This window comes from Apis cerana, linkage group LG11, assembly GCF_029169275.1.
Source record: "Apis cerana isolate GH-2021 linkage group LG11, AcerK_1.0, whole genome shotgun sequence".
In the NCBI taxonomy this organism is placed as follows: domain Eukaryota; kingdom Metazoa; phylum Arthropoda; class Insecta; order Hymenoptera; family Apidae; genus Apis; species Apis cerana.
The window spans coordinates 10,144,819-10,161,999 of record NC_083862.1 but is presented as its reverse complement, the minus strand read 5'-3'; the positions used below and the strand labels follow the sequence as shown (position 1 = coordinate 10,161,999).

General features: G+C 27.7%; 1 protein-coding gene across 2 annotated transcripts in view; it reads left to right on the top strand.

Annotated features, from left to right (window-relative positions):
- Positions 1–17,181, top strand: part of LOC107997720 (calcitonin gene-related peptide type 1 receptor) — a 100,018-nt gene that overhangs the window by 6,754 nt on the left and 76,083 nt on the right. For both annotated transcript variants that reach the window (XM_028666661.2, XM_028666663.2), the window contains exon 3: positions 15,731–15,770. In XM_028666661.2, the coding sequence (XP_028522462.1) occupies positions 15,753–15,770 (18 nt within the window). In that variant the 5' untranslated portion in view covers positions 15,731–15,752. The remainder of the gene's footprint in view (positions 1–15,730; positions 15,771–17,181) is intronic.

Below are 17,181 nucleotides of genomic sequence, written 5' to 3'. Positions count from 1 at the left end.
GAAAAAATTCAATAAAAATTAGTAGCAAATAACGAGTTATGAACGAAGAAATATATTTTATTTAATACAACATAATAATACAATAGTTAATAAAATGAAAATTTTTAACAATACATGAAATTTTTAATAATTTATATATTCAAATAATCCGAGAAATATGTTGAAATTTAAGATTTTAAAAGTAACAGGATTGAATAATACATTTTGAGTGGAAATACATACGTGAATAATGTTATGAAGTTCGGATTTCGAAATGTAGATGGAATTTGAGCTAAAATAATACAAGTATAGAATAATTTCATATTACGTGTTACATTAAATTATTTTCGATTCAATTTGTGATATTAAATTAAATTAAAAAGAAAACATGGCCTATTTTATTCGAGTTAAATCTTGCAAAAGGAGAATTTTCCATTAGGTAGATCAAAATCTTAACCCTTAATTAAACTTCGAAATAAATCTTCGATGCAATAAAACTGTAGAAATGGGTTGGCCAAAGGTATAGAGGCAATGTGTTGAGCTTTTTGAACGAATGAAATTAACGCGATAATAGCATGCGATGTCGGAAATTTTATCAACTATTCTTTTGTAAATCAGTTAAAAATCAGGAATTCAAGATTTAATAATTAATTTAAATTGACAACTATTTTTTTTCAAGACAAAAGCATCTTATTTGTAAAATTTCTAGAATTGTAAAAAATTTATAGCATCATTAGAATTGAAGTTATAAAAGCTTATAACAATAAAAAGAAATCGAAAACATTGAAAAGCAATAATTTCAGGAATGTCCCGATTTTAATAACAGATAATAAATGCAAAACTTTCCTCGACAAAGCTCAAAGGAATTCGAAAGGAATTTCAATTATAAGAAAGCGATCTTGTAAAAACTTTATTATGTGAAATGTTAGCGATAAAAAGTGCAACGCTTGAACCAAGATTAAGATTAGTTCTCGAGAACCAAACTCCGAACTTTCAAATCTATTGTTTTGAACTTTCAAATCCCAAATTTCTTTCCTGTTATAATTCTCTTCTCTTCAAATTTAAATTTTATCACCGCCAAATAAAATTGCCATACAATACAAAATGTATTATCCACTTGGACGAAAATACAAGGGCGAACTCGAAGCTCGTAAAATAGCAAATGTCAGTCGAATTTGGTTATCGGAAACCTCGCGATTTTCCTTGTTGTACGTACACCCTTAATCGATAGCCTGGTTTCGATAGGATTGTTGCACGTGCGGTCGCGTGTTATCGAATCAGGACGAAGCGGTCTGAGAATCTTTCTCCCTTGAGAAATTCTTGATCGCGTAAAGGAACCGCTCCCCGTACCTTTGTGCAGAGAAGAATCTCGTGAGAAAAGAAGAGAATATAGAGGGAAAGAGAAATGGATAAAGGGGACAGTGTGATAATGCATGGAAGATTTTTTTATTTACTTTCGAGAAATTCTTCTTGTTCGTTTAAGCGGTTAAGTATTTTAGAGGTTAGAAATATGGTAGAACTATGGCATAGTTTGAACGAAATTTTATTACACAAATGTTGATTATTTGAAATATTATACAATAAAGTAGAGAGTATATTACGATGTTATTAGTTTTTTCGTATTTAACTAGCGGAATTAAGTGGATTAATTCATATGAATGATCTATCTAGCTAGACAGATTCATATAAATGAAATTTTAGTGAAATATACGTAGAAATAAATGAAGCTTTGGAACGATTCACAGTCTTCTATTCGCCGATACTTTTTGCAATTTCGATCGAATTGTTTATTTTTGGATTTTTCGAATCTATGAGCAGAAAGAGATGATAAATTCCGGTTTAACTTAACGGAGACGAGAAAACATTTGATTCGTTTTATACGGCTTTAATTTTGTTTGTTTTTTCAAGAACGATCTGTTGATACGTTAAATGGTAGAGTATGTGTATCGAGTGTCGAGTGGACATGATATTTTTTTCTTTCGATAGTTTAGTGAAGTAATTTTTATTGAATTAAATGAATTAAAAAGGGAAAGAGTATCATATGTTATAAAAATTGGCAGTGATATGTTAATTTATTTTTCTTTGTATTAATCAAGATTTTTTATTAATCTCAGTATTCAAAGATAAGTATTGAAGTGATAAAAAGAAAAAATCTGAAATTTTTGAAATAAAAAATTGATATGAAAATATCAATAAAGTTTCGAAAATTGTTTTGTTTTGATTCTTTACATTTTTGAAGAAAATAATGATTGTATTAATGATTGGATATAATTGGATAACGAACAGTGAATTGCAATAAAAAGGATCCCCAAAAATTTTGAAACCGATAAATGAAATTATTGATTATATATAAAAGGATTGTATCTAATAATCTTTGAATTGATTTTTATTTCAGTTCATTTAAACGATATTATAGAAATTCCATTATATATATTTATACATATTCTTATATATTTTTCTATATATTTATTCTATTGTTTCTCTATTTATTCATTAAATAATATAAAAAAGATATATATATCATTTTGTATATACTTGTATCATTTTACAAAAAAATCCAGAAAATTTACATCATCGCTTTTGATATGAAAATGGAACAAAATTGACGATAGAGTTAAAATATTAATTAAATTCAGTACGATGAATGATGTCTGATGTTTAAAGGCTAAATTAAAACACGATTTTCCTTTTAATTTTCCTTTAGTTAAGATAATTTTTCTCCTTGAAGCTTCGAAACATAATCGTGATAAGAGAAAAATATTCTCAGTATTCGGATACACAAATGAATTATGAATTAATCAATTGGCGTAAAAACGATAGAAACGGAAATATGAATTCAAAGACTTATTTATTCGAATATAATATATTAAATGTCTCGTGTCGCTTTTATATTGCTCGAATTGGATCGAATTAATTTTGATCGACTCGCTGTTAACATAATTTTGTTATGTTTAATTGGCGCACGATGAAAATCGTTATCTGTAATTTATAGAAGCACAAAATAGAAATGGAATCACAAAATAGAATGGAGTTAACTTATTTTATTCTTGTCTTCTTCAATCGATAAGAGATAAAAATTAATAGTTTTGATAGTAACATCGTAACGTGGTTACTTTAAAATAGAGAAGAAAAAATAAACAGGAACTCGTACAACAAAGATTCTCATTTGAACGATACTTCCTTTAGAAAGAACGAATCCATTGACTGCTAACCACTCGGTGATTATTTGATATAATAGCGAATAGCATCTTTGTTCCTTGATTACATCAAAGTTAAACATAAGTCAAGATCGTAAACTGTGGAAGACTAATTTAACTAATTTAACAAATTTTAAAGAAACAGCGTTACGTTGCATAAAAATAAAATATTTTGACATCTCATTGTGGATTATTTTCTTTTAAAATGTTATTATATATCATAACTTGCATAATTTGATCGAAATGTATTATGAGCTTTTTTGAGTACGTAAATTCCCTTTATTTATGTAGAGTTAATGGAGCGTCGTTTTATCGACGTATTTAAATTGGAAGTCGTTGATCGATCGAACCGATGGCTCTATATCGAATTATGAAATTCATTTGTGACGCTTCGGTTGTTTTCTTATCGATTTGACGACATCATGTCATATTTCCAATCGTTTACAATTAAGATCGCGCTATATTTCCGTGATATTGATGAAAGACGTCTCTTGAATCTCCTCTCTTTATTCCTCCTTATATCTCTTCAATGAAAGATCTCGAATTATATATAACGAATTATGAGATTTTGGATTTGAGATGCAGAAATTTGAAAAATGTTGAATTTTAAATCAGAACTGTATAGAAATTTCGAGTTTTGAATTTTGAAAAATGAACGATGAACTTGTAATATGGTGAATAAAAATTATAATAAATCGTATATTTTTAGAACTTTGCGATCTTCAGTCATGAAAATACGTGTATCTATATCGTTAAACTAATTAAAGTCACGTGAAGTTTACGGTTTAAAATCTTGTACTTGTTCTGACGGGAAACACGACTAGTAATTATACTTCTGGCAGGATATGTTACGCTCCTCAGGCTGCTATTTTAGTTGAAACGATGTAAGGTATAATTCGAGCATCGCGATACTACATCTATGATTGATAATCGGGACACTTTTGTAAAATGTAGGAGTGAATTGTATTAAAACTGAAAGCATAATAATTTTTCCGCCCTTTTATCTTTAGAGTATTGTGAATACGACTTGAATATCAGGATGACAATTAAAAATAAGGATTAAGATGCGATATAATTTATCCGTGGTTCATATAAATTTAGAAATATGCGATACTCTTTAGAATGTTACGATGCGAAAGTTTCAACTTCAAAATTAAATAATTCGTTTATTTATTTCAATTGTGCTTTACACGTGAATATAAAACTGTCATAATTAACGAATTAATTTATGTTACAATCCTGTCATAAAACATATAATTAAATTACGGTTGTATAATAATAATAATAAACTTTTGCGATTATATATAATTATTATATAATTATAAAAATTTTTATTTAAATATGTAATTAAACGCATGTGGTTGCCAATGATAGAATAATATTTTTCATATATTTAACATAGGATTCTAAAATATTAATTAAAATGTTTTCATTTTATTAAAATTTATTTCTAAAAATTAATCATAAAGTTTTTGATATTCACTCGGACTAAAAATATCGTAGGAGAATACTAATTGTTATACATATCTTCATCTCTCAACAAGTATTAACTATATCGCGAAAAGTAGCAGGATAAATAGTGCTTTCTACGTGATACAAAACGCGATTTTGAATCGAATAAAATACCGTGATAAAACGTGCTATAATTTTAGAAATGGGAAGTTTAATTAAACGCTTTTGGCGAACATTCAATTGAAGTACATACTTACATACTATCGAACTTGAATATTTTAGAAAGATGTTTTCACGTTTAGATAGAGTTTATTATATTTATCAGATATCGGTTTATTGATATTACTGATTGATTATTATATTTAGAGGGAGATTTAATTTACAAACGCGTTTGATTGTTAGGAACTTGAATGAAATGATCAAAAGAATCAATTTTCGTTTTAACGTGATTAAACTAGTCGATAAAGATTCAATTACTTCGATTAAAGGACTTTTAAATCAATTTAAATGTTGCCAAGATCGTTGTAAGCAACATTTTCCTAGAAATAAATACAACTTACCTTAAAATTCGAAATTAAACTCTGTTAAAATTAGAAAAAAACTTTGAACGGCTGTAACTTCGAGGATAGTAGCTTTCTATTAATGAATGAGAGGCCGTTAGAAGCGCGAGACTTTGTCCTTTAAAGTTCTTTTTGATTTATCCCGATACGATTTCCGGTTCTCGAGATATGGTCGTGTAAAGAAAAAGGTAATTTTTAATCATTTATTATCTTCGTTCTTGCCGATTACTCGGTTCTCTCGCTCGTACCTCGTCTCACAGATCCCAAATTTTCAGACAAGTGATAGACGTGATTCTTGAAAGAACGTAGCACGTATTTCCAGGAAAAAATATAGGTTACTCGGTTATAGATTACTAAGTCCACCCATTCATAATTTCCGCATTGTCTCAAACGCTACGAATACTTTAAATCTTTGTAACTTGACAACCGATTGGGATATCGGGATAAAACAAAAACTGACTTGGATGACATATTTCTCTTTATTTCCTGACAGATTTTTGGCGATAAAATTTTAATTTTTTTCTTTTACGCTTTTTGTATGAAAATTCCAATTTTCATTTATGATTTTGCGCGAATACAATGATTTGTTGTGATGAAAACTACATAAAAATAATATTTAGCGTACGTTTTGCATAATAGAGAGTTTGGGAACACCGGTTAACCGGATGATGTAATTTCAAATAACATTTTCCTTTGCAGAAACTATACTCGAACTTTGTTAATAACAAACAGTTATTAACAAAAAACATTGGCCAATCACGAAGCGCGTAAACTAATCAAGCCGCGATGGTAGTGTTGGATATGTGCCCTCGCCCGAACATGAACAAGTCCAAATTCTGTTGAATATACCGGGTATTTTTATCAAAAAGGAAAAAATTATAGTCGAATTACATTCTATTCAAGAACAACGGATAAATTAATTAATTCTTATTCGAAATGGAATTCTTTTCCTTCTTTATTACCCTCTCTTTTTTTATTATCCTATCCTTCTCTTTCTCTTCTCTTTTACGATATGAATTTCATTTGACATAGCTCGATCGTCTTTTACCGTACAATATGTCGCGTATCGTACAATAAATTAATTCGAACGTTGGAGCGTATGCGCATCGTCTCGCTGATATTTTCATTGGTGCTCGCTACTTACTTTCCTCGATTCGATTTACGACGCATAGTTCCGTGAATATACACATCAAGATTGAAAACGTCCGGGAAACGAATGAATGTACACTTACTCGCGATCGAGAGCAACAATGAAATATGACGAGAAAATTTCGACCAGGGAATGCAAATTGTATCAAACAGTGGACTATTTTCTTTCTACTGTAACTGTCCCTTCAGAATAGCTGACAGATTGATATAAATATTATTTTATAACCGTATTCAATTGCGTTAAGCTCGTGGACATTGAAAAGTGAGCGGAACAAAATAAAAAAGTTCGATATTCCCGAAGCAAACGATGAATTTTCAAAAAAATAACCAAGTGTTGAAATTAGACAAGTAAATAATATTAAATTGGAGAGGGAAAACAAAACGAAAACATCTTTTGCAAGAAATTGTTGGAAATGGCCAATAAACGGAATTACAAACGAGATGTTCGAGGATAAAAAAGAAAATCGAGATCGAGGATCGAGTTGATCGGTTAAATTCAGTAGCCATGAAGTCACGAGCCTCGGCTAAAATGCTGCTCTTGATGCGATAAATCCATCGTGAATTACATCGTTGACGCCGTTTTACCACAGCTGAAATAATAACACATGCCGCCACCGTATGTTTTATCCAGCTGATCGGCAAACATTGATCCGTGAATCGATTCGTTCCATTCGATCGACGTGTTTGATGCCATTGCATAATATTATTTTACTATACCGTTTTATTTTATATCCGGCCAAATGATTCGAATTCGATAGAAGGAATTTCGATGGAAGATTCCCCGTTTATTTTGCATCCACGATTTTATTCTCTCTTATATTCGATATTCTCGAAAAATGTTAGACCCCAGTTTCGCTATGAATACACGTTTGTTTCGATATTTTATTCAAATTTCAATGGGCATTAGAGTTTGGTTCATCTGTAAATTTTTTTTTTTATTGGAAAATATTTGGTAAGAAGATAAGTTATGATAGGTTTGGATAGGATAGAATTTGAGATATTATTTTATTGAAATTATGATTAATCATGGTTACGTTTGGAAGTCGTTAAATTTAATTCTTCATAATAAATTTTGCAAATAATACATGTTCAAGATCTTTTTGAGACGATGAATAGTATATGATAAATGAATTAAGCAAGTGTAATATTTGACGGAAGTTTCATAATATAGTCGGGATAATTAGTGAGACGTTAATTAATTTATCCATCATTGTGTCATATTAAATTTATAATTTCCATAATAATTATAAAATTATAATACTACAAAATTAATGTTTTTTTTATGTATATATACGAATTTTAGAAATTGTCTTCTATAATATAATACATAACCAATTAATTTCTCATTATCTCAATTTAATATTTTATGATGAATTACTGGATCATTTTCAATTTACATGATTCTCATCTCTTCATCCATTTATTTTATAAAATTACAATTTCATTAAAATTCAATATTATTTGATTCAATTTTAATTAAAAAATTTCTATAATTCTCAATTTATTTTTATTGATAAAAATTATATACGGTTTAAAATCGTTTAAAAATTTTAAAGGTATATTGAAGTTAAATTCAGATAACGTAGTCTAATTACTTCAAGATTGCCTTAAATTCATTCAAAATCAATCGAGGCATCGATCAAAAGCTATTCGAATCTTTATTTAAAAATCATTTGAAGATCGTTACAAGATCATAGATCGCAAAATCATTAGTTAAAAGTCGTGGAAATTATTCAAACTTCTCCAGGAAATAGTCGATGAAATGAGAAAAGAGTCTGTTTAGCGATGATTTTATCGTTTTATGGGTGGTTTACGTGTTCCACGAGTCAAGAGGTTCATTACAGGCCAGTAAATATTTGATAACGATTTGTCTTTGGTTTCGAAGAGCGCCACAGCGTTTGCTGTCGTAAGCTGTTTCGTAAATGTAAATCAATTTACGTTAAAATCGTTCGTTTCCTCCACCCTGCTATCGCGTTTTTATCTTCCGCGATTTAATTACTTTGTGTCCTTTCAGTCGAGACCGTTCGTTAAATTCAACCGATAACTATCTATAATTATACCGATTTACTCGAATACGCACACTATGCAATCAGGGTATTTTATCGCACGAAAAAAATTTGCATGTTTCGAACTAAAATTTTTTAAAAATTGGCGGCGTTGCATTACCTGTATATTATTTATTACAATGGCTATTTAAACAGTGTATGATCTAATGCTACTTGGGGATTGCAAATTTTTGAAATCACGCACGAATGATTAAGTATGCCTGTTATAATAAAGTAAAGATGGAGGAAATTTATTGCTTCGAATTTTCCAACTTTCTTCTTCTCAACATTTTAAGCAGAGAGTGAATCGAGGAATGTATCTATTTATATTGATAAAGCGATTGTTTTGAATTCTTCCAAGTTTTAAATTAAACTGCATTTCACTTGAGTTGAAAAGATACTCGAAGAAAAGAGGGAAGTTAATAAACAAACCGTTTCACAGTTTGCTTCTTAACTTTAAATCTAAGTCGATTTCTCAAATTTTTTAAACTCATACATAAAAAATATAGAAAGTTTCTCGAATTTTCATCCCTGCTTCTGATTCCATCTAATTCACTTCGATTCGATACTTTGTGTCAGGATAGAAAGTTTGTAAAAATATCATCGAAATAAGAAAATAATCGTTCTGACAAAAGGTATCGCGAGAAGTATGAAAAATAATATAAAAATAGTCTTTAGAATCGTTTAAAATTTCGATACAATGGGGGATACAATGGAAATGAAAAAATTTCAATAGAAAGGAATGGAATAGAAATTGCAAGCTCTATCGAACCCGAATATAGATCTGGATATCATTCTAATAAAAGGTATCGCGAAAGATATGAAATAAATTTTATCTATCGTTTAAAATGGAAGATGGATGTGAATAAAAAAAAAAATTTCAATAGAATCGGAATATCATTGTGATAAATGTTATATTAGTGAGTAAATAAATTTTAGAATCGTTTAAAATTTTGATAAAAAAACCGGAGAATCGATGGAAATGAAAAAAATAATAAGAATGAATAGAATAGAAATTTCAAGGTCCCTCATCAAATCGAAGTGTAAGCTCTTTTTCAAGGAAATCAGGATATTTCTGTTATATAAACGAACAATTGCGAATTCCACGATCCATGTGAATGTAGAAAGTAATGTGTATGGACAGCTGCATTGGAACTGATACAATTGTTCGCGCACTTCGTGCAAACCTCGTCATTATTCGATCATTTTCTTTTAACTATAGAAAATTCGATTTTATTTACGCAATAGAATTACGTTTGAATTATCTTTCCTTTATTTAATTTAATTTGTAACATCGATATTTTATATAAAATTGAACAGAGTACACAAAATTCCTCGTTTCAAAAAATTCAAATTAGAAAATTGTAAAAACTCTCTGTACCGTTTACAAATAATTTTTATAACCCCTTTATGCATATTTTTTTTTAAATAATTGTATCGTATAAATACAAATAATACGATTTTCCAAATTTTAAGATTCATCAACGAGCTTTAATGACGGTCAATTATTAGAGATTAACCTAGATGCTGGATTATTGTTAGAATCAATTACACGACTTGTTGGAAAGTGGAGGTCAGAATATTTTTGATCTCACATCAGTGGTCAATCGAAAATCGATCAGGTTGACAATCGAGTTCGCTTAGAATCGAAGCAATCAGGCTTCCAGCAGTTTATTTCGCAAAGCAATCAAGCTTCTAGTTGGACGTTAGTTGATTGTAACAACATGTCGGCTTCTTCACGGGACAAGGTTCGGACATCTTCAATAATCATCAGCATAGGTATATAGGGCACAGCTGTAACTGGCTCTAACACCTGTTTCTCACTTCGGTCGTATAAATACGTTGGCCACTGTTCGAGATTTCCTGCGTCGAGATTGAATGTGTATCGAATGTTTAAATCTTAAAACAATGTAAAAAGAGAAATATAAGGATACGAGAAAAATTAATCCGTCAAAGATGGAAGGGTAAAAGTGAGGTTGGACAAAGGTGATATTATTAAGGAATACGAATAATTAAATAGTAATTTTCTTAAAGAAAAAGTGTACTAATATTTTATATCCTATTATATATTGGAAATATATTGTGTAAGTGAAAAATGAAAACGACATTTTTATGTTGGGTTAGTTGTAAGTCAGAAATCATTTTGAAACTTAGGTTTAATTTTATATCAGAACAGATCCATAGTTTTCCATATTCAGGAATTCATTTTAGGAAAATTTTGGAAATTAAAGATTTTTGAAATTAAGAAATTTGTATAGATCAGTGTGGAAATTTGTTTGGAAATTAGACGAAAATTTTTTTCATAATCTTTCTAGAATGTTTTCCTCGTGATTTAGATGAAATTCTGAAAATTCTCATGAATTCGAATATCATCAAATACATATATTTTCCATATTGGAAATTTCTTCAATCTCTAGATTTCAACTGTATTGAATTTCACAATGATTGGAGTTTTTGCATCTTTTTAACATTTATTCTTCATTTTTCAACTTATATATACATATATATTTTTGAGGAAAATGATTCAAGAAAATTTCTATCTCTTCTATCGTGTGCAGTTATTGATTTTACCTTTTTTTGTGTACGTTTATTTCTTCCATCCACAAAATAAGCTAAGATCGATACAATATTCTCAATACTCACCAGTTATGGTCACCTAACTAAGTCCACCTTTCATACGAAACAACCATTGATGTTGTTGTACAATGGAATTTCTTGAACACGTGCAGATTTATGGGGAAAGAAGTTTAAATATCATTTAAGCTACAGACATTACGTGGATACAGGCTGAGATAAAAGTTTCTACGTGATATTTATTCATTATGCAAAATACATTTTGCTGTGATGCACGGTACATTTTAATTCAATCTGAACTAATTAAAATTTGAAAAGTCTCTAATTCGATTCTAATAAGATTTTAAATTTAGTTCAATTTTACAAAATTTTTAAAGAAATTCTTAATCTAGTTCAATGTGATTTTTAATTAAATAATCTTAATCCAAATCTGAACTACTTCTCAATTTATTCAAATATGATTCTTCAAATTATTCATATTTCAAAAATATTTAAAATACTTTTAAAATTTTGAATCTCAAATCAAATATGATTTCAAAAACGATTCTTCCAAATTCTATTATTTGAAAATTCTTTGTAAATGTAATTCATAGATTAAAAATTTAATTATTAACACAAACAGAGATTGTTACCATTAATTTGTTAGTATACACGATTATAGATGTAGTCATGCATAGAGACTGATAGGTAATATTTCTCTCTAATTTAAACGATATATTTACCGGATTCTCGTTAATGACCGGATCCAATAATTGATATTTAAACAAGATTTGATAGAAATTAGCAATTTTGAGGAGAAATTAATGGAATGGATTATAATATAAATATTATACATATAGAATCGAGATAATGAATATTTAATTAATTATCGATATTAAAATATAGTTCAATATTATAAGAAATTAAAGTGTATACGAAATTATTAATATTTAGAGTAAATTTTTTGATAATAACATTTTTCTTATATTATTATAATATCGAGAAACTTTTATTTAATTATATAACAAATGAAATATTTCGATGAAAGTTGTAAATTTTTTTTCTTCCTCGATTTGAGATTAAATTGTTATAAGAATTATAAAGTTATTTAATTCAAAGAAAAAAACGTCAGGTTTAAATGAGCCTGCGATTAACTCTGAAACCACAATTTTTCTCGCTCTTCTGGACTTGACGAGTTGTTTTATACAGAGTCGAAAAAAGAACGATATTATGGATGAAATCTGTTAGATCTCAATATATTTTTATAACAGAGAAATTTCATTTGTTTCTTTATGGATAGTTCATACATATTTTTATATTTTTAAAATATTAAATTTAGAAAATTAGAAAAGTGTTTTAATAATTTGATTATCTTTTTTTATAAGAGTTTCGATTATTGATCGTATTCTTTAAATAATATGTCTTCTTACAAGTATAATTATTTTTTCTTGAAAGGAAAACAATAGCTTGAAAAGAAGTGTAGAGAACGACAACACCTTTGGATGATTCATCTTAAATTTGCATGAACCAGATACTGAGTAATTTATCATGAATTCTTTTGCCTGTTAAAAACTATATTTCGTTTATAATCAGATTTTAATGGAAGCTTCAAAATATCGTAATTATGAAACCTAGAATTATTATTCTCGTTTTATCGTTTTTTAAAAATCTCACCAACACGTGGCAATTAAAAATTTAACACGATTAACTTTTGAAAAAATAATACATCGTGATCCAAGCACGATAAATTTATAATAATTTAAACAGGTTTCCTTTTATTCCTTTCATTTCATATTTCTTTAAACGAAATATCAGTGTCTCTTTCTCTGTCGAGAAAAAAAATCTATATAAATCACACGGCGTTTGATATCAACTCAACTGACATCAACTCAATGGACTTCAAATGAATCTTCGAATCTTCTAATTAGATCATCAAATCCCCTCGAACTAAATTGATTTTCGTTTCACAAAGAAATCACGAATGGCGAACCAGAGTGGTTGAAGGTTTCGTATCGGTTCAAGTTCTTGGCGCAGCTGTTGCTATAAATCTATTTTAACACACATACTCCGGACGTTTATTGATGAAGTACACCCGCGAGCTTTTTTTCCTTGAAAACCACCCTTCATCGCCTCTCGTTCTCGCGATATTGTTTACAATGGTGTGCAACTCCTTTTATCATTCACCATCTTGCCTCTCGTCATTTTTCTTTAAACTTCAGAAACAAACACGCGACAAATTAAAAAAAAGAAAAAGAAAAAGAAAATTCGAAAAGCTTTTAAAAGCGTCGAGAAAATATCATATTATATTTTGTTTGCCAAATTATTTATTTAATTTTTTGGAACGATGAGAATTAAGAATTAGATAAATGGAATATCATTTATCATTATAAATGGAAAATGGATCATAAATATACATGTATGTTAATAATAATATAATTTATCATATATATATATATTATTTAAACAAATTTTATACAAAAAAATTTATTGATAACAGCATAATCAGGACGAAGTAATTACAATAAATTTTTTAAAAATAATTTGAGAATTCGAATAAAAAAAGAAAGAAATACCTACTCGATCAGTAGAGACGTTAGTGTATATCATATTGACGAATAGTATTTAGATTGGCATAGGAAATTTGTGGTTGGTGATTAACTTGTATTACAAGTCTTGTAGGAAGTTGGCAGACAGCCAGACGCTTTTACTGACGTTGTTTCCACGTTAATTTGAAGATCGCACGGTGTTCCTGGAAACGATGCCATAGGGAACGTGACTATTCATCTTTGCGGGGAATATTTAGGATTAAGCTGTGTTCGTGATAGCCTTCCTAGTTAGATTTTGTACCTTGAAAGAAGGTGCTAAATTCGAAGAATTTCTTACTTTGGTCTTTCCAAGAATTAATTATAGCGTATCAGAAGGGAAGGTTCGCTCGTTCTATTTCGATAATGATTTTTTTCAACCCAATCTTGCAATTCAATCGATAAAATAAATCGAGAATTTTTTCTCTATAAAAAAGTAAGTTCGTTCGTTTAGTTTTTTTTTTTTTACTTAGTTTATTTTATTTGAAATTTATTATCGTATTTTTTTATTATCATCAGATCGAGAATTTTTTTTTCTTTCGCTCGAGAAGAAATACATTTGATTGTCAAATCGACTTTATTTCGATATTTTATTTATGGAAATTGATCATATCATCCGGTGAAATATGATTTCTCCGAAGAAATGAATCGTTGAATTATTAAAATATTGAAATATTATTCCTGTAATGATATTAAGTATGGTAATTAAAGAAAAAAATATTCGGAAAAATATTCAATTGTTTTTTCAAGAAGATATTGTTGTACGGCATAATTCTACACTCATAATTGGAGAACGATTTGAATGGTAAAAATTAAAAGGGATTCGCTATTATAAAAGTGGAACAATTTTTCGCAAAAATACTCGCAGCTATATTCAATAGATGGCAAAAGTAAATGAATGACATTACATTATTCAACGAAATGCTAATTCTGGGAAAACACATTGACTTTAAATTTTTCTTCAATTTCCATAAGAATCTCTACGAGAATCCAATATTTTAATTTAATTTATTAAAAATGTGACAGGATTTATCTAAAGGATAAAATTTGTATATTGAAAAACTTATATGAATATATAATATATATTGAAAAATAATAAATAAATATGTATATTATTCTATGTATTCTATGTATATTATCTATGTATATTATTTTTATCTTTTCGGTTATTTATTTTTTCACATATTCATTTTTTCGAATATTAAAAAAGATTATTAAACGACGATTTCTATAATGATTTCATAAATCATTTTTGACGAAACGAAAATTGGATAATTGAAATAAATGCCAAGAAACGAGGAATGATTTGTGATAATTTGATAATTTGAATCTTTTGATAATTTTAATTTCTGGTAAAGTGGAACAAAGTTTTGTACATAATTATATAATTATTGACTGAAAATATCAATGAAAAAATAAATTGTCCACAATCGTGATAAATTTCCGGTAATAATGATAAAAAATCCTCTTCCGTATTAGATAAATATATCTCTCCAAACAGAATTTTTTCACGTATATTTCATAAATTTTTTTATTTATCATCTCATTTATTTTATAGGTACTTATATCGAACAAAAGTATAATTAAATGTAATTAAATAAAGATTTTATTTAAATGGGACAATTTTCGAAAGAATACTTTATAAATGAAATATTTTGTTAGATTAAATAATTGTGAAATCTCAGAGACATTTGTATTCAAATATTATGATAAGACTAGATCATCAAACTAAATCATTTATTTCTTAATTTATACACTTATATATTTAGAAAACAAGAATTAATTTTCTTTGTATTTTTAATTATTATTAAACCTAAGAAAGAATATATATATTTCAAATATATTTTAACACAAAATTTGTATTTATTTTGTAATGCGTCTAACACAGCGAATCATTTTAAACAACGAGAATCACAAGGTCTCGAGGTAATTTCATAGAGTACTTGAAAGTTTGATTAAGTTCAAACTTTGACAACTTTGTGGAGTGCAACAACGTATGTGCATCAATGTTAATCTCAGTAATAACATTATTGATAAATACATGGTAAATATATGTATATTATAATGTAACATGAAACAAAGGAATATTTATATTCTAAAAAATGAATAGATTTGAGAACGAATGAAATGAGAGTAAAATTCTTGTTTTCTATTTTTATAATAATTATAATTCTCTGTACAGATATATATCTTTTTTTCTTTCTTTGTTGCAGAGACTATCATATTTCGTTAAAAATGGACGTGCAAACAGAGGTGAGTAAATATTTTTCAAAGAATTTTTACATTTTTATTAATCGTTAAAAATTTTGTCAATGATTGAATCGAATTTCAATTCTTTACTCAGTTCATAATTATCTAATATAAATGAATGTGAGTCAATATGAAATAACTTGCGATAAAATATATGTGTGAAAATTGGATCTATTAGAATTAAATTTATCTGCAGCTACAAGAATTGATATTCGAAACAAATGATATTATGCATGGTTTCATAAATTGTAAATTATCAATAAAGTTTCCATATATTTTAAAAATTTTTATACTATTTTTTAAAACTTGATATAAGCTCTAGAACACATAGAAAAAGAAAAAAAAAGAAAGATGTAATATGAAATTTAGTAATAGTAAATTGAAAAATGTCAAGCAGTATTATCGTGTTGACATTAGCTAACATTTAGAATGAATCAATAATGTATTAAGAGACAATAAGAAAAGAAGTGGAAAGAAAATCCTTTATAATATTTGATTTTCTGGTGGATTTTTCATCTCTCTTAAAATCATTGTCACGTATGTCTATTATTTTATCTATGAGAATTCATATTATATCATAAAGAAAGAAAAAGAGAGAGAAAGAGAGAGAGAGATATTTTTGTAGAACATTTTACGAGTTTCGTAAAAATAGAAAAATAGAAGAATTTGATTGGATTTAAAGTAAGTTTTTTGATATTGTTGTTTTTTTTAAATAATAACTTTTGTTATTAAAATTAAAAAATAATGTTATAGTATCAAGAAACAAAAAAAGAAAATAGGAAAATAAAAAATAAATTAAAATGACAACAATGTTAATCACGTTATTTTCGTTTAATCTTGTTTGAAATTAAAAAATTAACGTATACAGATAACTTTATACAAAGCACGAAATTATATTTATTTTTTAATTACAGTAATTATGATATACAGAAGTGAGAGTAAAAATGGATTGCCATAAAATGTATTATGTATCATTTTACCAGAGTTTTACCATTTTTCTAATAAATATTTCAACCTCTCTTCATTTATTAAATTCAAAGCGAACCGGGGATTTGAATGTGACTAATTTCTCATGGAAAAAAATTATATTTAACAAAAAGTGTTCTAATTTTAAAAACTCCATTTATATTTCTCGCCTTTCATATAATATTCGTTCTACGTTGTTATACGATTTATTGTCAACGTTCCGTCGAAATATCATCGTTTTTCGCGTATTTTTCGAATCTCTCACAAATTTCAATAATTTGGCTCGATGATTCGTTTCGAAAATAACACGTGGAATATTTAATTAAACAAACGATAAATTGATAAAATCGAAAAGTAATCCATTGATTATCAGCAACGAGAAATTGATTCGTTTTGATAGAGCAGCAATAGATTCATTGAAAATTGGAGATGATGAATTTTCTTTTTT